The sequence below is a fragment of the Opisthorchis viverrini genome (assembly GCF_000715545.1).
Source record: "Opisthorchis viverrini unplaced genomic scaffold opera_v5_337, whole genome shotgun sequence".
In the NCBI taxonomy this organism is placed as follows: Eukaryota; Metazoa; Platyhelminthes; class Trematoda; order Opisthorchiida; family Opisthorchiidae; genus Opisthorchis; species Opisthorchis viverrini.
In genome coordinates this window covers 125,491-153,098 of record NW_008751995.1, presented here as the reverse complement: position 1 = coordinate 153,098, position 27,608 = coordinate 125,491, and the positions used below count along the sequence as shown (strand labels likewise).

Genomic DNA, 27,608 nt, shown 5'->3' with positions numbered 1-27,608 from the left:
TTCTGGGTTCCATAGCATTTTGGCGGGCACTATAGTCTGTCCTGTACGATAAAAAGTACAACGCACCTAGCTTCAAAAGTTTTGTAAGTGAAATACAAACACTGAACCGCCTAAAGAGACAAACAATTTGAGTGTGTGGTCAAGACAGATATGACTAAGTACGATTTTAGAGGAAGTTCCGATTTTCCAAGGTAGGTGTAAACTTCAGTGGTCCCTGATCGAACTGTACAAATGTTAACCTCACTTTACCCTTTTGCTGTATGTTGGTTTTAACGGGTCGCACTTGAAATATCCGTTGGAGGAACAGAGCACAGTGAAATAGGCGGCAATTCATTGATATGTATTAATCTTTGGAAACTCGAGTCAGATACCATATAAGTGGTTTGAGCAGCCCCATGAACCCTACACGGTCGCCACCAAGTAGCAACAAGACAAACGTGCTAGTATGAGAAAAGAACGGTAAAAACAGCCGAAGTTGGCATCTTTTGTGGAGAAAAGAAGAGCAAGATCAATTACACAAAAAATTGAGTAGATTGTGTCAGTAGTGGTACGTAAGCAAGGCAGCGTGATTTATGCACTAACACGAATGGATGTCCGCATCCATACTCAAAGCGACATAAACGGTTGTGTAGCAATTGAGCAGACAGTCGTTTTGCGGCAGCCCGAAGGGCACGCAGGCGCGAAACAGTGAAATAATTGTCCAGTTTGGAATAGAGACTATTTATCTTTGACAGTCCAGCACCGAATGCTACCGTCCATCGCCGTGCTGACGAGAGTAAAATCGTCTGTCCAGCACAGTGAAGTACTGCTGCTCATCGGATGGGCATCTGTATGGATGGAAACAGAACAAAGTGGTCGGATTATTGACAGATTAGCATTCAAACTTTATGTTGCCGCAAAACTAACGAACTGCTGTTAACCAGATGTCAACTAAGGTAAATGAAACACTGTAGCACAGTCCTGTGCGTGCCTCGGCCGAAAAGTCGTCAAGCACAGCTTGGGAGGTGAATTACACGCAAAAAACTGCGTAAGGAAAGAGCTGGGATTGGTTATTTATGAGAGAGCGGTAAGCAGAGTTGTATCGCCCAGTGTTTTGATCGCCACGAGCGAAATAATCCGGATAACTTAACAAAAGAGAGGGGTCAGCTGGTACCAACTCACGTAAGGTTAACGTTTAAGGTTTGTTTTTTAGTGAGGATAAGGCATTAACACATGTGGGTTGAAGATGAGGCCAGTTGGTAACGCTAGTGGCACCTGAGCCAATCCTGAACGAAAGAAACAGTATGGTTCTCGTTTACACGTACACACGCTGAACCTTTCCAAGAATGATATGTCAAGACTGATTATGAAGACTCACGCCGCTTCGATTTTGAAGCAAGAAGCAAGTCATTTGTGCTCTGCAACGAGCGCTCTTACAACCCCGTGGTTTCAACTACTATGTTAGCGGGACTGCTACCTCCATAACGGGCTTCACATATGCATTCAGTTTAGTTGCCTGGGCTGGTGAGGAATCTTGCGTATCTGCTGATTATGTCAATTTCGAACACGACGTAAAATGATTTCTGACAGGAACCAGATTGGAACGATATGGAATCCTTGAAATACGTCTTGTCTTTGAATGATTGGTTGTATTCATACAGTACGGTAACCAACAGCTGCTCCGCTGCGAAATATACCTAGTATTACTAGTCTCAGTAGGCCTGGACGATCCATCAGAACACATCTTATCAGCTTTATTCATAGCAAAGATTTCAGCAGTTTTTGTCTAGACGTAACAGAGGTTGCCGAAGACGGATGTGATAAGCCATCCTCCAGGCAACCATCAGAGCTTTTTGCTGAAGACAAACTGGGGCTTTGACAATATGACCGGCAACACTAAGATGTTTTAATTGATACCACGACTTAAAGCCATCGGCGACTACGAGAAAATTGATATCAACCAGATCTAAGTACCGCAGAGCTAAGATAGGAAAGTGTACTATTCACAAGCGAACATAGTCGAAGACCCAAGGAAACATGCAGACAGCGGCCGAAAATGCTGATTTTTATCCATAAGAACCCACGGCATTGGATTAATAAACTGAAATTTCTCTTCCGACCGGTCTCCGGGACCACAACNAAATGCTGATTTTTATCCATAAGAACCCACGGCATTGGATTAATAAACTGAAATTTCTCTTCCGATCGGTCTCCGGGACCACAACATCAGGAACCGCTGTGTGACAATACGATTTTGTCGGAAGCATATTTATTTGGTGTGAGTCGAATTAGAACCGCTTCCTATTTGAGTTTGAAGCCCGGGTTTTATTGCCCACCTGTTTTCTCATGATTTGTTTTCGTGCGCACGTGTTTCACTTAAGTGCATTGGTCTTGGCGACGATGAAATCCTTATAAAATCCCCTGTTACCAAGATGTATCACCTTAAACAAAACACTTGCAAATGTTTTCAGTGGGAATCCCATTGAGAATTATTGCACGCTTAGACTCGATCAAACATGAGACTGCTTGTTGACTGTAACTTGCTTTGCTATTGATCGGAAGGGAATGTTCCTTTGGTAACAGTGCCCAATTCAGAGGGTTTTGCGCTTTGATCATGAGTCTATGGTTGTACTCGTAAACTCGGAAGTTTGCCAATCATCCACAGATGGTGTAGAAAAATTTTTGGTTCTAGTGTGCCGCCGCGTGTCTATTGAATGGGCGGAACTGCCAACTGCCATTTATGGTGAACGCAGCCTTCGCGTTTAATCCCGCCTACACTCCACATGTGAGCGACACACCTGTCTATGATGCAGTTCGCTCTTGGCCAATGAATTACACGGAAAAGAGAGGACCAAACAACTACCTGTTCTGCCGTTAGCTAACGCTGATGGTAGGTATCACAATACAACCTAACAAATACAATCTGACTAAACACTGTGACCGGTCACTTCATCCTGGAGTGCTAGGTCCCCTAGGCTATATCTGCAGAATAATTAAGCGTGCACAGATTGACACCCGTGGTTTTGTTACGATTAAAACTGTTGCCGTTATGTGTGCGTGTGTGGAATCACTAGTTGCGCGTTCCCCTATTGTAACTTTTGTACGCTCGGTTCTCAGAAGGATAATACTCGAGGGAAAATATTCCATTCATCTTCCCTCTATCCTCAAAGACCGAGAATTCCCGTTCATTCTAAATCCGACAACAATACTCCGCTTTTGACGCGCCTTTATAACTAAAAGGATGTTGGGACACAGCAAACCCCGATTGGTTGTTGCTCAGATGGCTGTTGATCTGTTCGCCGTGCTTGGCAATTGACTTGCAAACGTTTCGTCACCATACAAGGGGACATCAGACCAACAGCCACCTGATCAACAACCAATAAACTCACCCGAGCTATCAATATTTTAAAACAGCGAATCCTTATGTGACCCTTTCCTATTCGGAAAAAGACTCCGTCTAACAGTTATCTCATAAGCTAGGGAAGTGATGCACCAGCACATCAACAATACAACGTACTCCGTAGGTAAATCGTAGTTTTTGGTGAATCGACAGACCACACTGCAATTGAGGTGTCCAGGCTGCCAGTGGCAAGACGCCGTCCGTTGGGACTCCATCCAATGGCAGTGATTCGTGCTGTCTGCCTTTGCCACCATTCCGAATGAGCAGGAGTCAAAACGGGTGCGTGATTGATATCACGTTCGTCGGAAACCTGCGGTGAAAAGTACAAGAGTAGGATTAAAAGATATTTATAACCATTTCTATTTAAAAAAAAACAAGATATATCCTGGATGGGGTATAGCACCAATCAAAATACTTCACACAACAGTCTCTTTAGCGCTGAGCAGAATGACACAACTACGGTAAGTAGGAAACACTCAAGGTCGTGCCACTGCCTTCAAGATGGTTCGTAAGGATAACGGTCATTACAGCTCGATTAGTTCTACAGTGATTTGAATCAACAATAACAGAGCGGATAGATGGAGAAGTCGAGGAGTCTAGATTGAAATCAACGCAAGAGGTGAAACCGCAGTCAATCATTCTAATTACCTTGTAGCCGGAGAGTGAAATGTTCAAGTCAAACAAAAAGCTGGAATGTGAAGTCTGGGGTTCATTAGAACACAGAACGAAACTTCCTTAATCCAGGATCATACGGGACCTCAAACCATGAAACCTAGGCAATGATTAGGGAATCATGGGGATCATAAGGTAGACACAGCCCCCGAGTTTCCGTCAACCTTATGTTCTAATTGAACCAAAGTTGCACGGAATCCTACAAGCACACCTGGGGAGCTGCGCCTACCTGATGAGTGCCAAAAAGGACGAAACCGGTCGTGAGCTGATGAAGAGCTTTTAGCAACTTTGTGATTAGTCTCCTCCATGAAAATATACTCCGATATCTTGAATACGGTACCGACTGAAACATTAGGCACCCTTTGTGCGGCATATTCAGCTGAAGAATATCATGAAACGAGAGATTCAATTGCGTTTCAGGTGGTTTCCCGTGAAAACCAAACAAGTATGCGAATAGATTTTGCAAACCATGATTGTGTCTATCACGAGAACGGATTGGTTAACAAAAGACTCAACTAAAAACATGTTCAACAAAGCAAACTAAGGCTTGATCTCACAACTAGGCGGTAGTGACAAAAAGCAAACTAATCTGTCGACTGTTTGTTATAGCATGTGCACCCTTAGGTTTTAAATTCTTAGCGCGAAGAGACTGGGTGGAGAAGAGCAGACGAAGAAGAAAACAGAAGATTATTAACACAGCTGTGGCTTCAGAGTGCTAGTTTCACTGGTATGGTTTTTACAACGGCAAGCCATCAGGTGACAACAGACACCGTCAGGTACCAAATGCAACAAGGATGTTAAGATGCGCAGTGATGAGGGCAAGCACAACCCGTGGCGATCAATAGAGAATTTTTTATGCATTAAGAGAGGATATGTGAAAAAGAAGGAACTGATTGGATCTGTACTGAAAGCCCACGTGACCAGCCGAAAGTGCACCTTGCCAAGGTACGAAACAAGAGGTGAATCAATCTATCAGAAATGGAAAAAACCTGGTAGCATTCAGGTAACTATGCACATGCATCTAACAAATTCATGCATTCAGTGTTAAGAATAATTGCTTGACCGCAAACCAGTCTCTGATCTTCTCTAACACACAAATCATATTTCCTATTAAAAACTAACCGAAAACTCAGAACGCTCTGGACTAACGATACTGTTGGTCACTTCGCAGTTATCAGAAGGAGTTGATCATAAACGAGGAGTGGCCTGACACTACGACTGATGAAATATGACTTCATTTAGGAGGCATGGGGAAGAATTAACCAAGAATCGCAATCAGGTTTTGATGAAAGACCCAGTATGTCATAACGACTGGAAGCTTTTAGACAAAATTTCCCGAGATATGTGAAAGCTCAGAGGGATACATTCTACAAAGGATGCGTGTTATATCAGTACTTCCAGCAACTGGGTTCCAAGTCTGGTGGGAGGAGCGGAATCCGCCGTTTCAGAAGTTTTCAGAACACAGTTGATAGTTCACAGGGAAATTCCATCCGTTTCCGGTGGGCACCGTTCACGCGATCCACAGATGTTGCACAGAAGCCAGCTAAATTTCAGACCTGGGAAACCCTACAAAGAATGAGCAGGGATTGTTTTCATAGACCGCTGCGGACAGTGGTGACCTAGCAAGTCTTTGGTTCGAACCCAACCTCGGCATCTCGACTGCTCCTGTCTAGACTGGCATTATCTTAACCCTTGTGTTCCTTTCGGATGGCGTGGCAGCTAGGTATGGTAAGGTTTTTACAGCTGAACAATTATCATTAAACCATATATGTCCTATACCGATAGCAACTCATCGCATGTCGGAAAAGATCGGCGGTAAAGCGCTTGGGTCACCCACAATTCACTGAATTTCTTCCATGAAATAAGGCCCCGCATTTGAAAAAAAAAAACGCAGCACCGAATGACAATGCGTTTGACAACACATTTTACAGTACTGACTGAAATCTGTTCAACAATTACATCTACATCGAGCTAAAGATATGCAGCTTAATGAAGCTCGCATGTGACACATGCACAGCCACCCACCCAGACTGAATCGTCTCAGCGCGTTTTTCACACATTATGGTTTGGTGAATTACGTCGATACCGTTTGATTCCCCACACACATTAGTCCTTGTAACATTTCCACGTCTGCTGAGTTTATCCTTGGAATTTTTTATCGCTCTGCAAACGTCCAAATGCATGCCATCTAGGCAGAGTAGACGTTGATCCCATTGTCATCCGCTTGGCAATGGTCTTCACGCAGATGCCCACGTAACTACACGGCAGTACTGTGGATACCAACATGTAAGGATACTGTGTAGGTCACATCAACGCGCGAACATAGCTGCGTGACCTATACGCTGGTCGGCATTCATGCAATCACATCAATCAAACTCATCATGACGACGAAGTCCACAAAATTTACGATTAAAGATTGCGCTTAGACAACTCTGTTTACAACACTCCGCAGGGAAGGAGCACTATAATCATACTTTAAGAGGGGGAAACTGATGTCATCATAAATTCTGACGACTTGAACCAGTGGAACAGAACTTTTTTGTGCACCCGTCTCGATGAAACTGGAAGAACAGTTCAAAGTCAGCATTTCCTTTCTGGACTGTAAATTCGAGAGTAAGATGCTATTCGAGTCGCTCGGTGGGAACAGAATAATCAAGTCAGTCGTTTCACACTCAATTGGTGTGTTGGTGCCTAAGGGAAACAACTGAACCCAACTAAATTTAGTGAATACCTGCGGTAAAAATGCTGGAAAAAAATCAAGAGAACCTGTTGCATTGAAATTACATTTTTTCTACCCTGGATTCATTTGGACCGAAATTCCTCATGAACTTGATAACTATACCGTTCCGGTATTGAAGAAGACCGAAAAGGAGGCCGGATTACTGATTCTGTGAACATTGAAGGCATAAACTTGTGCATATTGATGAAACTCTACCAACTAAGATGACTCAACAGCTACAACACGTCAACTCTGATATAACCCATTGTTACAAAGCAACTTACCGGTCTCTGTTCAGGTGAGGCAAGTCCACCGGAACGAGCTTAGACCAGCGGTCGGGTCGCCCGTGTGTTAAACGGCATAATGCAAATGATGCACCAACCAAATAAATAGCAATGCGCAAGTGCAATGTTAGCGAGAAATCGATGGTAAGATTCCAGCAGTGTGCTGTCTTCTGGACAGACTGGCTACGTTCCAGAAGCATACCGAGCAAACCGTGATTAGTGAGCCTATCCTGATGAGCCAAAATAAGACAAGCACCGGCGGGTTCGCCGATCATTTCGGAACTGAAATGCAAGTGACTTGAAGAAACTTGTGGAGCCCAGAAGGGTCCTAAGCTGGTCCTCGAAGTTAAGCTGTATAAAAACAAATTTCCTAAAACCTTCCATAGGTTTACATAAGCAAATCAGTCTCAATAGCACAGCAGATGATCGGTCGATGAATACATACTCCCACTATGAACGTAAGTGGGTAAATTTTTACCATAACTGGTCAAAATAACCTTCGTAGCTTTCCAATTACTTCCTTATCTACTGGCAGATTCTTTTCAAACTTTTAGAAGCACATTAAAGATGCGATAAACGAACCTGTGTTGGTTTTAAGTGTCATGTTACAAAACTCATTCACTAGCAGAGGAAACGGTCACTCATCCTTGTGCGGGGGGTATTGCGAAATCACGTGTGCTCGGGCACGGATAACGGATCCAAAAACCAAACGCATCATTTGATAGACAACAGGACGAGGACTATGTGAGTGATATGGGCATAAAAATTTCGTCTGCAAGCAACCAAAACAGGAAACCGCGTATGTGTCAACCCTTTCGGATGCATATGGTAAGCCAGGCGATACCACCGCATCAACAGCATAGACATACGCGTCAGAAGTCATCGTCAAGAAGACAACTAACTCAAAATGTGTCAAAGCGTACAGAACAAGACAGACACACTTTGACTTTCACAAAAGGTTCTTGGCATGCATCAACCTAGCCGATTCATCTGGGTTCGCAGGGGGGCGAAGCCCGGTAAGAAAGCGACCAAATGATTGATCAAACCGAAAACGGACGCAATGCTATCAGAACGGAGAGTGGTGGCACCGTTATACTGCTGCGGCATTTTTTTCGAAGCAGGTCTTTGGGTAGTAAGATCAAACATAAAGCTATGGTAGTTGGTTGGGGACATACTGGCGATGCCCTTGTCAGGCCAAATTCGAAATTTGTATTCGACTAATCGTGCAAGGATCACGTCTGACCTTTTTAACCCAGTGTTAAAAAGTGACAGTGTTATGTAAGCTAGCTGCTGTGGCTGAAAAGTCGGTGGGAATTGCAGTCATGAGTTGCTGGATAACAGTAGGAGCGGCCGATTGAATGAGGGTTATACAAAAGCAAGTCTTAGTGTCTGACGTTGGTCAACAGTTTGCTTGGATCATCCGCAACTGGTGTGTCTAGGTGTGAATCAGTGAGATCCAGTTAAGCAAAAGACTTGCCTCTGTTAAGCTTAACAGGAAGGTCCTCTGGCACCAATAGTGGGCACTGCTACACTTTCCGATCCGCGTTTATCTTTATCGAGAAATAAGCACAAACGCATGCAAGCCAGTCTGCTTTTTCAACCACAAATATTGGTACAATCCAGAAAGGTGTGGTAACGGTTGAAACAGACGAAATTATCGTAGTCGGTCCGATTTCCAGTGCGTTAGTCAATACACAGGCCTTTGTGCTGGTCTATATGACTACAGCTTTGAACTCCACATGCGAATAGAGACCATCAGCAATTACGTTTGGACCTTAATGCTAATTGGACCTTAATGGTAATTTTACACCCGCACGTGTGGTCGAAACCAACGTTCTCAAAAAATCAACGTGAACCACTGCATTCACACGTTTGGGTTTCTCAATTCAGTCTAATTCCAACATATACAAGACCGGGTTGTCCAGATAAATAACTGTGCACGAGTAGTCATACGGTAAAGATCATCAGATATCATCAGCAAACCACCTAGTACGTCCCGAGATGGCTGCTTCGCTGCTAGAGTGGCTGATCATCCCTGCAGTTCCCATATTGACTTTCGAAGATGCATTCAGTTTTGGATGGGCAGGTCTCTCACTGCCTCGAAGGGATGTGTATTTTCGACAACTAACGTGCTGAAGCTGGTGTTTTTTTCATATCACTTAACTTAAATGGTAATCGTCAAACAGGAGGATTTGTTGGGAAGAGTATTCTTGCGTAATAACAAAAACAAGTGTGGTTGTTGGAGAATCATCCTTATCTCCCGCTGTCCAGACCATGCACTTGTTGTACAGTGCCTATAGCTGCCGCAGTCTCGTTCGCTGATGCTTTGGGGAGGTGGGAGTAGATAACTACGCATTGGACGCAGAGGCTGATGCAACTGATGCCTGAATACAAGGGAATCGATCGTTACTGAATGGCCGTGCGGCTCTATCCTCCCGCTTAATGACTCTCAATCGGTACTACAGATTAGAAAGCTAGGTGAGCTTATCAACCAAGCTCAGGCAAGAGAAATTCGCTGACTGGGTGGATTGGTGTATCGAATATGCATATACACAAACGCACCAAAGGGATAGTCAGCAAACTTGGGTTGCATTGTGACTGTCCTTGAATGCCCCATTTCCTATTGAGGAGTAAAATAACTGTTTGGGAAACCAAAAAGTGTATTTTTTCGGTTCTGGGAGGTTTGTTTCTTCGAAGGATCGCGATGGGAAAAGTTTCATGCTCCCTAGATTACGTACACAGCGAGAGTTTTCTCTTGAGCAGTTTAGTCGATCGTTGAAGTACCATTCGAATATTATCTTCGATCAGCACAATAACAGGCAGTCGTTTGGGTCCTGTTTTAAAAATTAACCAAGATGTCTGTGCATATTGAACTACACTAGCTTCCTCTATTTCTTGGACTTTCTGGTTCCACAACGACTATATCCATGAACACGCGTCATTCGAGCTGATGTTTAACGGACCATCCGGCTGAACCATGCCCTGAGGCACAAAGGATGCAGCGTCTTATATGTAAGAGTGATAGGTCTTTTTGAGACCCAGCAACATGTGCGCGCGGTTGTAGACACCGCATCGTACGTTACCTGCGTCACGCGTATTTATACTTACCAATTCCAAGTGATCACCAAAGGGAACTGCATTTAAATTATTGCACAGCAAGCTTCGGTGCGTTTATTTAAGTTGTGGTTGAGCGAGCATTTATACTCCCTAATTAAATTAGCTGGGAAATTCGGTAAACTTATGCTAAACGACAGCATGATCTAAATCGATCCGTACAACTTGGAAAGACCTGTCGTCGGAAACTGGGCTTCGCCATCGGTAGCTGATGGAGATAAATGAATATAGCCGAGGCTTTATTCGACAGCAGGAGCACCTTAGTTGGTAAAGCGGCAGCAATCGCATCCAAAAAGGAAGCTACTAAGAAACGAAGGATCAGTACGGATCTGTAAAAGATGTTTGCCATTGTCATTTCTTGCCACTTGTATCTCGAATAAACTGTGGTTAAAATCTCCAAAAGATTGGTACTGGTGAACAAGAGTGTGGCTAGATAGAAAGTGCCTTTGGCTGAATAAGAACCACTACTTCACTGATGTCTAAGTATACACTAGACAGAGAAGTAGTTCGACAATGCGAGTTCTTTTGAAAGCCCGCAGTTGGACAGCACACATTCCAGGTAAAGACGCCTCAACAGATGCGGGATCGTTTTGAGCTAAGTAATGATAGCATCTGACCAGTGGATTTGAAAAAGGACGGATTACTGCGACCAAATGCCTGTCGATTAGGTATTCAGAGTGCATGCAAGAGTAGATTACTGGCTGATCAGTTCAGCGATTCACACGTTAAAGGCTACAACAAAAATCAGAGGATAAGTCTGCAGCAGAAAATGTGCAATGGTAGCTAGGAGCCGCACAATCGGTGCCTCTCGGTTAATGATTGGGACAGATAACAATGAAGAAAGGATGCGTCATCAGTATTAGGTCTTTACATATCCGTCTTGCTGTGTATGAGGCATAAGGGGACCAACAGACGAATGGAATGCTAATTTTCAATCCCAACCCTAACAAAGGTCACAGCATTCCTCTTACACAACTATCTTAGCACTAGCTCACCCACACAGATGGACAGAGGGTTCAAACGATGTTCAAGGGGGACCATCAAATGAACCGAACCAGAAGAACTAGACCCTAGGCTGGACCCAAACACATGTAGGTTTCCCCACCGACCCAACACTTGTTCAACCACTCTAATACACTAAAATCCCTCGGCCGACACCCAACAGAAATTTAGCTTGACTTAGCTGATTGGTCCTGTTTCCGCCTTAAATCTCCACCAACCTGGGAACCTAGTCACTTGGCCTGACGAAGCTTTTGTGTCAAAAGCGAAACGTTGCCCAGCAATAAATCTACCGATCGTCACCAAACGTTTTCGAAAACGAATGCTAATTTTGTTTGCGTATGTGACGGGCTGAAATACTGCCAGTGTAGCCAGACCTAGACGAGGGAATAGCAAAAGCCATCAACAAAATAATGTAGCTAAAAGCCAAATTGCAAGGCAACGTGAACTGACGTACAGCTACCAAGGCATTTCAAATTGTTAATGAAAAGGTCGTCACACTGCTTCCAAACTCAAACCCTTAGGGCCGGAGGGCTGGGTTTGTCCGACTTTTTTTCATTGACTGTAGTGTTAAGAGAGACTCTGTTGAAGCTGTGTGGGCATTCTCTAGTATAGCTAAATGGGTTGCCGAGGTCTGCAAGTTATCGCACTAGACGAGATAGTAGCACGTAATCCCAAAATCGATCTACATATAAATGGAGCTGACAAACCTAACGGCACACACAATCCTGCCCACCCCACGGAGTACTCACTTTGTGCACAGTCACCGTCCGATCAGCGTCGACTAATGCGAGCATCGAGCCATCAGGTGAATAAGAACCCATAATGGGTAGAGGTGACGGTGGATTCATCACTTGTGTTTTGTGAAGTTTTCCATCCATTGTTTTGTAGGCCATGATTTGTCCACTCTAATAGGAAGAAGAAACATAAATGAGTAAAACCTGGAGTAAACTGAATGTCAAAAATCAGCCAATGAAAAGGAAAAACGTACCGCGCTACAAACGATGGCCGTTTCAGTTTGTGGTGAGACAGTGATTGTGCACGGGCCACAGCTGATCTCTTGGTGATCTAGCATTGAAAGAGTGCGATTCGACGCACTCAACAAACAGATGTGCTTGTCACAGGCTACGACCGCTATATGTTGAATGGGCATCACGCCCACACAATGTGGTTGCGAGGGGAGCTTGATCGATGCTCTAAAGAAGATAAAAAATGAATACGATAAAACTGGATCGCAACGTCATTCCGGTGGTTGGGCATCAGCGAAGTGGGCAAAAAGAAGTGTAATTAGATTAAGCAAATGACCGCTTGATAGCTTTTGCCAGTAGTTATCGGTCTAGCTACAACCCCACGACTTACGAGCACATACAAGGTTCAGTGACCCGAGATATAAGCAGCTAATGTCATGCAAAATACGTGGCTGCAACATATTAGCAACAACCGGCAGTCGTACAAACAGAAGGAAGTACAATGGGTGAGATGAACACCTACTACCCAGGGCCAAACGGGCACGACTGATAACCCGAGACTGTAGACGTTTAGCCGTACATCGGAAAGAAAATTAGTTCGAGGTAGGGTGCCAATGGACAGTGGGACAAGGATAAAACAGTAGTGGTGTGATAATTCACATATCTGTCGGCAGACGGTAGTTCGCGCAGTGCATTTGCCTACACGTCTGCGTAATAACCACCGATAATCAACAGTCTTGAGCTCGCTCTAGTCAAATGCTGTGAGAGAGGAGTTGCTTTGAAAGGCAAGTATTTGCCAGTAATTCGCAACCTAACCTCAGGGCTCCCAGAAACTAATCAACGATTTAACAACTCTCCTCATCTGAATCCATATCGCATGAAAACATCACTGAATCTTTGACATACTTTGAGTTCGATTTCCTCATGTGCCTGAAGTCTGTCCTGATGGGAAGAACTTCATTTCGGAAATAAAAGCGATTCTGAAGCAAAATGAGTCTGATAAAGAAAGCAACATAATGCACCCCGCAGACTGCCTTGAGGTTCAAGGTTATCAGAAAAATGGTATAAAATGCTCCTTTATTAGATAGGTCCATCCAAATTCATTTTGAGGCCTTCGAATGGTCGGATGCAAACGCTGTGGTGAATGTCATGTGAGAAGGGCATTTCCTTGACCTTGGACCATTCAACAGACCTAGCTTTCGAGTGCGCCAGTAAACAAAATTTGGCACTCCTAAGTTGAAATCCCGCAAAAAGTGGAATAAAGGAGGCCAAACCAAGCTGTGGGATGGATGGTAAGATTGAACTCACATGAAGGATTTCTCTGTGATGTTGGCGAGCACACACCGGTCATCCAGTCCTACTGATACAAGATAGTTGTCACACAAAGCGATGCTTTGAACCTGGGCCTTATGGGTATGTTCCCCAAAAAACATTTCGGCCAAACCGGCCTGAAGGTCCCAAGAGGCCATATTGGCATCCGACGAGGCAGTGATCAATCGTTGGAGTTTTTTGTTGTATACACCACATGTAATCAGTGTCTGATGCCCAGCGATAACCATGCGTGGTTCAGATAAACTATTCACGTGGGTTGGAGCATCAAACAGGTGCAAGAAGCCGTTGAATGTTAGAGCGACAACAGTGTCTCCAACCCAGCAGCAGCCCAGCTGGAAAAAAGGGCAGAGGGGGGTATCATAATTAATACATCCGAGACAACCAAATAAGTTAGCTTAGGACTTTTTACAACAGCATTGTTCCAACTTGGTCACACAGTAAGTGTAGTGTAGAAAGCCCAAAAAAGGGTCATTTTTAGCTGGTACATAGTTCCACCAGAGTCAATTATAAGCGGGTAGAATTCATGCTCCGAAACGAAGAATGCAAGAAAATACTTTTTTTTTACTTAGAAGCGCACGCCAGAAAAAGCAAGCGCAACTGGAAGTGACAAGACAAACCATGGGAATGGAGTAGAGGAGAAAAGTTAGACAATCCTCCATCAACAAAGACACGGGTCGTCACCATCATCAACAGCTATAAAACCCGGGTATTTGCCCTATGGCGGTCCTATTTGCCACAATTTCGTAAACCGATGAACACAGCTGGTGTCTGCTAGAGATCAGTTCTCAGAAGATAGCATTTTAGCTGTTGTCTCGAAGCATGTTTCAGTAATAAAGCTCTCCCCCAATAGAACATTTTGATGATCACATTGGTATGAACTTTCCAGAGGGAGCAGTAACAATTCACAAAGTTACGACTCAACTTAATGATAGATCGCCACGCGAGTTCAACTAGTTATGCCTTAGAAACCACTGTTAACCCATATATGCTGGAAGAAGTTTCATTTTTCCAGCTATGGATGTCGTGCAAGAGTACTACTATGTGAATCTCTACCACAAAAACATCATTGTGATCCTGAAAATCGATCAAAAGAAAGGCACTGATTTGCTTCCGAAACATCTCATTTTATCACGCAAAATAACCGGGTTTTATTGCTGAACACCACTACGGAATTAGCAGTGGATGTTCGAATTTGTTTGACTGTGATGGGTTCGGCTCAGCTACTTGTACAAGTCTGCCGTTATTTGTTCACCAAGCTCCCAAAGTGTGGGCGCATTGCTGACTGAAGTAAACTCGTCAGGTGGATGGCCTCGACCTGCATCAACATTTTGTTGTACAGTGTTATCATCCGACGGCTATTGGCTGATCGTGTTGTTGTCCTCCTACTTCTCTCTACGAGTAGCACCTCGAATCGAATAGCATGCTGTGCCGCTTTAGACAGATTCTGCACCCTCGACCACTATCCGACGTCCAGTCCTTACCTTGAGGATGCGGCAGTGATCGCAATCACATGAGAAAAAAAAGAGTATACAAGTAGAGGCACAAGAATCACGAGCAAATATGTGAGTCTACTGGATCATCTCATAAGCTAGAAAATGTGATGGAACGGATTTAGCTGCTCTGAACAAGCGATTCGGAAGGATTACAGGCACGATGAAGTGATGCAACAATAAACAGAGTGAACTGCACGAACAGCTACACAGCTAGCGAATATACACTCATTTGCAAACTAATTTGGCCTAATTAATTGGCCTTTGAAAGTCGACCCGGTTTTTTCGATTTGGCTCTCTACTTCAGTAGAAATGAAAGCTCATCAGATACGCCAGCAGGCAATGGAAGACGACCTTCACTATAACTGTTCAGCACCCCTTCATGCACATAAAGCAGAGTGCATTAAAGATAGTTTCATAATTCTTAATAAGTTGAAAAACGTAACCGGTTTCGGACTAGTTGATTTCCAGCACATTCTAACAAACAACTTTGTTAAGTTTTACCCGCCTTCCAAAAGAAATCAAAAATAACCAAGACAATCATGTAAGTACACAAAATAATATCGGTGAAGTAAAACAGCAAATGAAATTTTCACACGACTCGACAATAAAACAAACTAGATTGAGTGGTAAATTCCGGTTCAAGCTTAAACCTGACAGACGACCGCGAGACAGCGGGATAAACAGTTCTAGCTAAAAATAATTGACTTTTTACTACCAAAGATGAAAAAATTCTCGAAAAACGAACTGCTGTTCGACTGTCGTCGAATGATCACTTCCCATACGACTCGCACGAACAGACAACGATTCCGGTCGCATCAGCGGACGGTATCTCAAAATAGCGGCAATCAATCAAGAATCCATTCCAGACTTAGCTATCTAGTAATACACTATTGTACCGTAGTTCAGGCAATCGCCACAACTATGGCTGAGATGTGATTGATTGTGAGGTGCACTTACAAACAGATGACGAGAATCCGAGAAATACTGTAAGCAACTGCAGTCGAATGTAAGCCTATTCGTTCTACACAGTTATAAGCTCTCCATCGTGAGCTATTTAACTACAGAAATTAAACCTACATACGCAGCCAGTTTGTGTAGGCACCAATTCGATTGTTCAAACCATATAACAGAGTTGAAGGAGCACACACTGTAGAATAGCAACAGTAGCATTTTGGGGACGTAACGGAGGGCAAAACATTTGTAAAAAGGACAGTCGACCGGGGTGACTCCAGATACAGTCATGTGTGAACTAAAATGAAATGGGACAAGAGTGGTTTGAAACCGACCTGTCGTCAAACAGTAGGTAATCCACCGGACACTTGCGTACAGTATGTGAAACAAAAGCGGTTCGCGCAGAGCTTAATGTGGTGCTACGTGCAAAGCTGATGCCGATTTAAGGTCGATCGGCCGGTAAACGTGCAGAGGTCCCCTGAGAGCCGTCAGCCAGCCTAAGCATGATAGCATAAAAATGAGCACCGACATTTCTCTTACATCAAGGGGTTGGCCTTACTCGTCAATTTCCTCAAGCTTTAGCGTGATACCACAATTCCGCCAAGCAGATTACCATAGAAATGATCTGGGGATGCCAACTACCTCGCTATTTTAGCGGAATTGAACAGTTAGGCAGTAATATTACCCGGTAGTAGAATTACAAAATTAGTGCCAAATTAGACAGCCATTTTGTGTCCATTTCTTTTGCACACACACAAACCTTTCTGTCTCGTTTTCATCATTATCGTCCCACTGAATGCCAGAATCCGATTTGTTCGCCTGCGTAACACAGCTGTGATGACTGATAATAGATGGCAGTCTGTAGTTGGCAAAACATCTTAATAGAATTTCCACCTGCTCTACTGAAAAACCGCATCCCTCCTTATTTTGCCTTTTAAAAAGTTGTCCATATTGCCATAGAAAGACAATTCATGAGATGAACATCATTACGCAATACCTGGCCGGAATCGCTTGTCCCAATACATAATTAGAAAGGCTAAGTTGCTGCAGGCGAGAAGGTGCAGGCTTTTTGTAAGTTATTTAAGAGGGAGCACATATTTATAGATAGTAAGCAGAAACCAACGGTTGATCTGGATCACACCTTTCCCGTCGCCCCTTTAAGAATAGCCCACTCCAGCGTAGATAAAACCAAACAGTCCAAAGAACCGATCTTTCTGAATCCCGTGTCACCTATCAGTTCACCTACAGTTGTGGTGACTGGCAGGACTGACCACCATCCCTCCCAAGAAATGCCTGGGCAAATACCAAAATGTTTCATATGCCAAGAGACAACAACAAACTACTTGTCAGTTTGAAATCCGGGACATGACAACAGCAATAACAAGAGAACACTGCGTTGACTCCAGAAAATTTTCCACACTTCTATTGTGCAATTGGACATCCCGGATGCTGGCACTCAGCAAGGCAACTGAAATGGCCAGTTTTAGGTGCGAAGAAGGTACTGAATCAAAACACCTACCTACTATAGCATTGTATCTCTTTTGAAGGTGTTCTGATGTTTCTGTTGATGTTAACATGCGCCGAAGCTACCAGTGAGGGTTTTGCATGGGATGAAAAAAACAACGTTTATCGGCACCTCGTCTTCTCACAGATCCGATCGACTGGAGTACGTGGTCAAATGTTTCAAATGTTGCTAAATCGGTCATTTCGTTAGTATGTGTCTCCGCTTCGAACTGTGACTTTGGTTTCTTCCATACAATCAGCTCTCAAGACAGACTAATCATTGAGCTTTGATCATGGAATCCAAGCAAGGTACAGGATTTCGACCATCTTCATACGTGGAGCTGTTGTAGCCACATAAGCTGCGTGCATTTTTTACAAGTAGTTTGGTGCTAAGTATCACCACAATCATCGCGCGAAATGTCACGTGTGAAATCAGAATGCATGTTTCAGACCGAAAGCCAAAGGCACAAAGAACACCAACTAACAGTTCTAGTCACTAACAGTATTTGCAATATCTAAAAGCAATAACTTTCGAACAGGATTGTGCAGGTTGGTCACCGATAAGTTGAGGTATCCTGAGCAAAGTGTAAAAAATAACAAGCCTAAAGTAGTTAGCTGCCTAATCGCGTAAAGACTGTTCAAATTGATTAAAGTTAAATTTATTACAGTGATATAGGAATTACGGGGAAAGCGCAGCAACTCGTTTTATTACTGTAAGTTCGTAAGATTCGACTCTCATCGACGTGTAACTCCTCAGAATATTGCTACTAAAGCATATTGTTGGTTTGAAATCACACAGAGACAGAACCAACACCATTTAACATTCAGTGCATCGTACATGTGCGGTTATTAATTAACGTACTCTTGTCATACTACAGTCTTGACGTACCCCGGCATGGAACTGTGGAGAAGCTGGATGAAATTATGTTCCACGAAAATATCTGTTTGGTGCACTAGATGATGCACTGTTTAGATTTCCGGAGTAACAAATGACAGTCATTTTTCGTCCCAATTTCATGCTGGTGACAGAAAGCTTGAGAAGAGGACCTATGGGCAATTCTGAGAGGTTTAAAGATACGTTTGAAATGTGTAACGATTGTTGAAAGACTTCAATCCTCTCAACCTCGCACTTTGTAATGGTCTAGGATTCCACTGCCAGTGTTCCTCATTACTTCAAAACTATTAACTACTAGAAGTTCCCGAAGCACCATTTGGTGGTTATGCTAAACCCCAGGCCTGAGGAGTCTAGCCGCTAATGAAGGATGTGGTCAACCAGTGTCAAGCACTCACCTGAAGTGAAAAGCAATAGGTCTTGAGTGACGACCTAAGTAGGATGGATGAGTTGAAACGTGCGTTGGGATTACAAGGTAACGACCACTTGATCTGGTGCTGGTCGAACGGACAGAGACCAATATCTGGAAACTTTGCGACGGATTGCCACTTCATACGTCTGGTTGAATTAACAATCCGGAAAATGTGATTCATATCAGACCTGTTTTTGAAGCTTACACTATATCAGTTCCGCTACGTAGCCGAGAGATGGCCCAAATGGTTAGATCGCGAATTTACTGACCGGAAGGTCCGTGGTTCGAACCCGACCTCTGCCTCCCGACTTGCCCTGTCTAGGCTTGGGCAACCTGGCGGTATCTCAGCCCTCGTGCAACCTACGAGTGGCATGGCAGTTAGGCACCGAAAGGGTGCGACAGCTGAATGATTTTTTTAAGTAGCCGTTGCATGAAACTGCACATGTTGTAGGTAACTTAACAACGGTTCCTGATAGAATTCAAATAACCTGCGGAACTCCGGTTTTCACTGAGTTAGAGAATTTATGACGATGAAATTCGAAATCAAAAACATACGTGTTAAGAATTCCAGAAAACATTGAGTTCGACTATGCAATCTTAACAATAAGTGAAACGGAAACCAATATTGAACACAAGATCTCACACCACGGATTCAGCATAACCAAACGTTTTTGTTCAGTCAAGCAGCATCGAGGGCAGTCAGTAAAGCTAAATTTGATACCACTATAGTGGTTATCCGTATGTGTGTAATGACTGACCCGATGAAATGGCCTGGCTATCAAGACCTGCCTAGGTTGCTGAGACACCGAAAAGCGTCGCGATTTAAATCTACAGGTCTTCATCACCCAACTGAACGAAAAAAAAGCGTAGGCAATCGACTACACTTTCACCCACTGGATTTTGTTCCGTCACTTCCGCTAAAACCAAGCTACAAATAGGGCCCTTAAACGTCGGTGAGCTGGCTGGGACCACGCTTCCAATGCCAGGCTCTCACCCCCTTATGCTCTTTATCCTCGGTGAACTAAACTGCAGCAGCTGGGACCACCTTATCTCGGTTTTCAGCCGGAAAACTGACCAGCAGGCGCCCACACATCACGAAAAGCCCAGTAACCCAACTAACCACTAACTTGTTAGGCTCAATTTCTGTCACGAATAAGATCGTCCAAAAAATGTTGGTAGGATGAATCGATAACTTGCCATATTTTGGCCAAAAAATTCATTTTTTGATTATTTCTGACCGACACTGTCCTCGAGGTTGGGAAACCATTGTCACAATACCTCCTACTGGCCTCGAATCGTCCATCTAACAGTATGTAAACGGGATACATGTTGGATGATATCCTCAGATCAATTGCAGTGTGCTGTAGTCAGAATTCATCGCGGTTAGTCGTATTGGCGCTGGTTTTTGTGCCTGTAACTTTTGAAATGACCATGACTGTAAGTCCAGTATATCTGACAAAATTCAGTGCATGTAGCCAGTGAAGCGGAGGATGGGTTGCATATCGTCCACTCAATATTCCAGTGACTCGTGCTGTTCTTCTGTGCTACGGGGAACCAATAAGTATTATCCAGTAGAAATCTTTCAAACACAATCAAAACACAATCGGTTAGAATATGTGCATGTGGTTCGATCAAATTCGATCGAACAAAAAGCGACGTTCCACTACACCAGCTTCAAACGGGCTATTATTGTGCCAGTGCTCCCCTCAGCTCCAATACGGCATCAAAGGGTAAGCACAACTGAAAGATTTGCTTTTTTGTTTGATGTCATGGAGCACTGGTATCAGGGCGGCCATTCAGCGTGGACCATAAATCACAGCACTCGCTGCCCGGACTCGATCGACCCCATCCAGACAGCAGCTTGACGGCGATGTACGAGCTACGATAAACTAGGTACACTGTTCTTTCGGCTAACTGTGAGCCCAGATATACTGTAGCAAACATCAAAATAGGATAAAAAAAGGTAGATGTAATCCGGTTCGTTCATAAAACGAGATTATACATAACAGTGGACTGGGGAATTGTTGCCATAACACAAAGATGTTAGTAGCTCGGCTTGTTTTTGTCGCCGTGTCACTCAAAAATCCGAAGCACTTTACTTCAGTATGTGAGTGAGAGTTACGTTGAAAATGATAACAATGCAACAAGGGGAATACTGGCCTCTCCTGTCTGAAAACGTTGTGAGTAACGGTTTTCGGCCACTTTCGAAGACATTTTCGTTATTTTTTCCGTCCACAGCGTCTTATTGAAAGGTTGAAGGTTTTAGCATCTTGGAATTTTCATGATAAGTTTTCCCTACCTAATTTTTCCACTTTGCAACAAAACCATTTCCAAATCACTTAGCACGGCAAAAAACTTGATGAGCTCCGGAACACAACGTCCACTATCGTATGGAACATGATATGACCTTATCGGAACAAAGTCGAACTATCCAGTCGTCATCAAACTGGCACCGCTGTTTTACTGCCAGTTAAGTAGACGATTGGTACTACGTATCATATATAAAAACAATATTCTGAACGGCCAGCGAAGTACAGGTATGGGCAAACAGATGCAGCCCAAAATAGGGAACAAGCACAGCCGTGAAAGCCAGTTCGCATCACCAAACTTCAACTCAAGCATCCCCTTGCACTTGAGTCCCAGAAGGTCCTGCTATCAATATACTTGCCCTGAGTAGAAGGCTTAAGGCATGCCGTCACCCATTTTTATACACCGGGAAAAGATATAAAATAAGGATCACAAAAGGACAGATATTCAAGTTTTATCACTGCCATCAAAATACATACCTCTCGAGATTACTTTCTAGATAAAAACCGGTCAGGGGATGTCCAGTGATTTCGTCAACTTTATTAGTATTGCGGCTGGAGGACTTGTTTTCAATGCGGTACTACGGCTGATAATGAGCCCCTGAAGTATAACCCGCGCTGCCTCAATACGATCACCTCACATGAAGCGAAGATTACACTCTCAAATAAGGTTGGGCAAGTCTTGCACCAGATTCATGGGCAACCTATGTAACATTCACAAATGCATCTATCTAAGTTCGATTAATTCGGTCAGATCGCTCTTGGCAAAAGACCGCTTCCCATTCAAACTAGAACTGAGGAACTGAGTAATCCGAGTGACAGTACATCGGTTCCAACTTCACTAGATGGCAACAATTTTTGTCCTGATTAGTTATGCGTGCTCCATACTGGCAACTGAACCTTACCAAAGCATGTATTGGACGCATGTGTGGTCTCGCTTAGAGCCACAAGCTGTTGGATCAGGCTCATTTCAGTAGATTGAAGACAAAAAGGCATCAGGGCACCATGTTACAACCATGATAACCAGCGATATAGACGGTTGATGATGAAAAGAGGTTTCAGCAAAACCTGAAGAATTAGGCATTAGGAATTAACCGAAAATCGATGATTACAAAGTGGATTTTCAAGTGTTTGATCATTGGTAACTACAGAGCGTTATCCTTGCTAGAAATGGTTAGTTTTTTTTCGAAACCAGCCACACTCGCTCGATTCCGCCCCAGAGAACCAGCCTACATAATAAGATCACCGGCTTTTGTCATCAAAGCGATATATCCTTCCGTATGTGAGTGCTGTGAGTTACTGTCTAAGTATGCATAAAAACTTATCTGAAGTTAGCAAAAAATCGTGAATGATGAATGTTGGGTAGGTTGATAAAAATGATGCGTCGATGGCTTGGTTTGAAGCTACGATCATCATGAACCCTCAACGAAAAACTAGGACTGTCCGCAGCTGAAACCGATGAAGTCGCTGAAGGGGACGTTGTAGCCACACACTAACTTGTAAACGAGCTCGTGTTGAATGTGTTGACGAAAATGGGTCAACAGAAAGGTCATATGAAAACAGATGGTACGAGATCGACGTGATGAGGGGTTAGCGTACGGAATATTAGCTACTGAAAGAGGAAGGCGATTTGACTAAAACTCACCACCATATAAGACGTATCGTTTGGAAATTGGTGTGTGGATAGAGCAGAGATCTCTTGACCTTCGACCTTCCACAATTTTAGAGTTTTGTCCGCAGAACCAGACAGCATTCGTGAGCCGTCCGTGGAAAAACAAATCCCATACACGCCACCGGAGTGTGCAGGACTTCCAACCTCACCAATTGTTGACCCAGCCTGAGCGTCGTAAACAAATATCTGAAAGTTTGATAACAAGAGTACACATCTGATTGCTTACCTTGCCATCAGCTCCACCAGATACAAAACAGGTACCACTTGGACAAAACCGAACAATATTGACGAAAGTCGTGTGATGCTGCAGTAGGGTGGATGATGGCACAGAAAGAACACATGATCAAAATATAATAAAATAATAATCAAATAATTGAATATAAGTTTAATGGGTAGCACTTTCACAACGCCGCAGGTCAGCGGTTCGCAACGAAAGGTGACCGTAATATTGGACCACATACATATGACCCTATACTGAAGAGTCTTAATCTATGGGGTAACCAACCCTACATGCGATGCCCACTTGAGTATCCTTTGGGGTTTCAAACGACCAAGAGACCAAGGTTCAAATTCACACGCGAACTCATGAAAAAGACATGCACGTTCGATAATATTCTGAGTATGTCCATTACCATCCACTGGGTCCAGGAATGTAGAGCGGAATATGAGACAGTGAATAAGGGTATTCAATGGCTTATCAAACCATACCTTTAAACAGCAGTTCTTGGGCCACAGTACACCCTATGGAACGTCGTTGTTAGAAGCGACTGCTGGGGTGGAATATATGTCATTTGGAGAGGCCTTTCCTTTTCGCTGTTATCTGTAGCACTGAAGGTCAGGTAGAAGCCGTCTTCCAGTTTAGGTATTCGGCAGGATATCAGCAAATAGGAGCAGAGGTCAAAATCACTGTTCGACGAGCAACCGCAAGTTCATGTTTTGATAAAGGTATCTGTTGCAGGTTTGGAAGAGCTTACTCGATGTCTGTGAGCGGATGCCCAGGGAGCACTTCGACCCCACAGGCACTGGAGACTGGTAGTGAGTCTTCCATGATCGTATCAATGGAAGACCGTTTGTGCTCATGGATAACCTGAAATCTACTGATATTTTAGCTTAAGTAAATCTCGAAGTGCAAGACATCCCAAATGAGAGATAAATGAGGTGTAACACCGAACATTAGTTCTGCAAAATAAGCTCCGCCTGCAATACCCGGTTCTTACGATTCTCTTCACGCAAGATGCCATTTCGCTCGGTCCTTTCAGGTAGTCTATCCTGGAGGGAACATTTATAATTGGGTGGGGCATTGCACTGATAAAAGTTGTGGAAGTGCGCTTCAGTAACCCGCCCGCACAACCTCCCCTCAAAGCAGATGTGGCATATTCGTACAGAACAGGCGCAAATCTGTGCTAGCCTCCGGTACTAGTTGTCCGGTGTTCCCACAATGAGAGGCATGCAATCCACACAGTCTGTTGACAAACGCGACACAACTGGTGATTAAATGTTTGCAAAACTACCGGAATCGACGAACGACTAATCCTCTAAACCACAATCCCTAGCATACACCGCACCAGGGTAAACCACGTTTCGGGGTGGAAGAACGCTGTACTTTGTGAGCTCTTTGAGGAGAGGAGTACCACTCAGATTGCACAAACGGTTGAATCTACACAGCTTAGAAGTTTAGGTGCGCAACCACTGACTAGGACGTCCTTGGTTCGAATCTAACCCTGGCTATTCGATTACTTCTGTACAGATTTGAGCAATCTGGCGCCACCTCATACACGTCCTTCGAGTCGCACGGCAACTAAGCACCAAAAGAATATCACGGTTGAACGGTCATTATGACACCTTATCATTATCACAAAACCGAAACAGACAACCACCGAAGGGTCGGGCCTTATTCGTGTCAAGCTCAACAAAAGGCCAACATACCTTGAAATAGTGTTTGAAAGTAAACGGCGGACCTTCGAAGTAGTTCACCAAGCCCTCGTCGTTACCAGTGATCGCCCGGTATGGCCGGGTGGGTCGGAAATCAACGGAGTTGATGTTCTTGCTCACACCCATGATGACGCCGACGGACGCGCCGGTTTCTGCATTAAAAACAGCACCAAACCTGGATGAAGCAAACATTTTTGTCAACTAAAGGGGTTGCCTTACTGTGATTGTCCAGTTCCACCAACAATGATTCGCTGATTGTCCGAAGTCCATGCCAGGTCGCAAATGGGACCACTAAATGGTTGGAATTCGTTCTTGAGCACATGCTCAGCATTAACAGTGTCCCATATACGGACCTTTCCAAATTTGTCTGAGGGTTGTTAGGGGATCAAACTGAGGAAGAACAAACCCGCAGATGCTATGTAGAATCCACTGGGGGAATATTTCGCCACATTAACAGCACCAGAATGTTGAGTATACATATCATTTTTTGAGACATCCTAAGTTAAATGCAAAAAGTAGGTCAGGGAGAGATACAAAAGCACCTTCAAATTTCTGATTATCACACTGTTGCCGTTGCCATACAGGACGTAGTTTCCCTTGGGATCTTCACCAAAAACGACAGACTTGCCGCGAACAACGCGTGGCAGAGGGGGAATTATATTCACTTTGGAAGATCAATGGTAAAGGCCTGAGACTTACCTAACTCCAGAGACATGACGACAACCAAATTGAGAAATTGTCGGTGATAAGTTCGGATGACGACGAAATGTCTTTTGAAACAGCTGGGACAGGAGTCACTAAAAGAGAGGTGGAAAGTGAAAATGAGACGGAAAACTACAGAGAAGCTCCAGCAAGTGAAACACGAAATCACGCCATTTCAGGGTTAGCTAAAATACGTAGCAGCCAAATTCAAGCCCAGATACCAGTAGTTCCAACTGGCTTAGGCATGAACTATCTAGAAGACAGAATCGCGATCGAATCGGAAATTTTGTGCACTAAAAACTTGAACATTACTAGTGGGGCGAACTCAATAAATAAATGAACATATTATTGCTCGAACAGCTACAATGGTGCTCGCTCATCTACCACTTGTCGTAGTTGAAAACTCAGCAGTAAAGCGTTTAGAAGTCTGACAAACGCAAAGGGGTATTTTTAGTAAGTGAATGGTCTCGCAAGGTTTAGGTTGAAAACGTCTTGCTTGCCCACAGACCTGTGAATAACCAACTCTGTGCAGCCAAAATGGTAGGGTATGCCGTAATCCACAACCGACCCAGAGTTAATTTAGGTTCAGCCTGACAGCCGTGTACGTTTGTACGGCGGTTCACGTTTCCACATCTTTTGGTAAGGGGGTCAAGAACAAGAGAATAGGTATAACTGCGCCAGTGAGTGCATGACAACGCGATGTCGGAGAGAACCAAGATTGATGCGGGGATGGTTGGAGCCACCAACTCGCAGACGATTACTCGTTATAGGGAACATATGGCCAGGCCAGCGTGCAGTCGAATCAACCCACCAAATGGACAACCAGCTGATTTGTTGCTGAGTATCATTCATCGGACCCCAAAATTGCTGGCCTAATGTCCCCACGATACACGTGTAATGCTCCGGAGGCATCGACGGTCAAACAGGCAACTTTCTCTTGCCTTCGGCGCACTAGCCAGGTTTCACATCCAAAAATATTGAACGCAGTGCCACATTGTAGACATTAACTTTCACTGACATGTTGATGTCACGTCGACCCCAGAGGTGCTTAAGTTGGAACAGGGCGAAACGGGCTTTGGCGATTCCGGTAAAAGCTTGCCATCCGACGTAGTGAAATTATCCAGATAGGTAAATATGCCCACCACCTCTGTAGTGCTGACGTCCTGACCAGCTTTTGTGGTGCACTCGTCTCACCCTGTAGTAGCGGTGAGAACTCTGAGGGCGCTAAGCGCATACCAACTCGCATGGCAACATTATTATCGGCATTTAACACATGTTAAGTCTTGATTGAATCTGAACTAAGTAGCGCAATAACATCCGCACACTATACGCCTTTCGGGTTGTTCACGAGACAAAGCTCCACACCAGAAGAAAGATAGTAAACATTTCTTCGCCGAGCTCGGCAAACAGAGCAACAGCCACCTGATCTACAACTAGCTAATGCGCCAGAAAGAAAAGAAAGAAATATGCAATTGTAGCGCCCTTTCGATGCCTAACTACCATGCCACTCGAAGGAAGCACGAGGGCTGAGATAATACCAGGTTGCCTAAACCCAGAGAGGGGAAGTCGAGAGGGAGAGGGAGAGATGCTGGGCTCGATCGACGACCTAAGTAAATTCGCGCCCTTACCACTGGGCCATCCCGCACCAGAGCTACCAGCATCTTGAGAAATTGCAAATTAGGTAATATCGGCCACATGGAGAGCGTGAAGAAATGGAAGGGTAAGCTCATTAATAGGCGAAATTGAACAGTCTCTTCCATCTATGCCCTCCTCTCGAAACCAGGAGGCTCTTCCGTATCCTAAAGACCTAATAATATGCTCCACTGATCCATGTGATCGCCAGGTGACCAAATGGGTTTGCACGTAATAAGCCTCATCAAACAATTGAGCGATTATTTTTTGAACCTCATCACCCGGTTTTCCGACAATTATCGGAAACGCTGCCAGACGCATCCCACATGTCAACCACAAGGACTTGGGAGTACTGATCACCTAGCTCCTTCGGTGATGGTATTCCACTTACCCAAGAGCCAACAGAAAGGCCATCCCTCTAGACAAACCTCCACCAACTTAGACGGAATTTTCTCGCTAAGCTCTACTCCACATATATACGTCTCTTACGGGGCGAGTTAGAGCGCGAATTTACTGACCGGGAGGTTCGTGGTTCGAATCTGACCTCCGCCACTCGACTTCTCCTGTCTAGGCTTGGGCAACCTGGCAGTATCCCAGCCCTCATGCTTCCTTCGGGTGGAATGGCAGCTAGGCACCGGAAGGGTGC

The 27,608-nt window shown here is 44.2% G+C and overlaps 2 protein-coding genes across 2 annotated transcripts; one reads left to right on the top strand and one right to left on the bottom strand.

Annotated features, from left to right (window-relative positions):
* Positions 1-219: 219 nt before the first annotated feature.
* Positions 220-25,427, bottom strand: T265_10134 (hypothetical protein; the record flags this gene model as incomplete). The annotated part of the gene is made up of 8 exons (XM_009176413.1): positions 220-827; positions 3,497-3,689; positions 11,920-12,075; positions 12,159-12,363; positions 13,444-13,799; positions 22,670-22,882; positions 22,923-23,000; positions 24,623-25,427. 8 exons carry the CDS (start codon positions 24,818-24,820, stop codon positions 718-720), a joined length of 1,509 nt encoding a protein of 502 aa, XP_009174677.1.
* Positions 18,919-26,808, top strand: T265_15059 (hypothetical protein; the record flags this gene model as incomplete). Its single annotated transcript, XM_009176426.1, has 2 exons — positions 18,919-19,111; positions 26,741-26,808. Coding segments are annotated over 2 exons (261 nt in total), but the record flags the coding sequence as incomplete, so codon positions are not given.
* Positions 26,809-27,608: the final 800 nt, after the last annotated feature.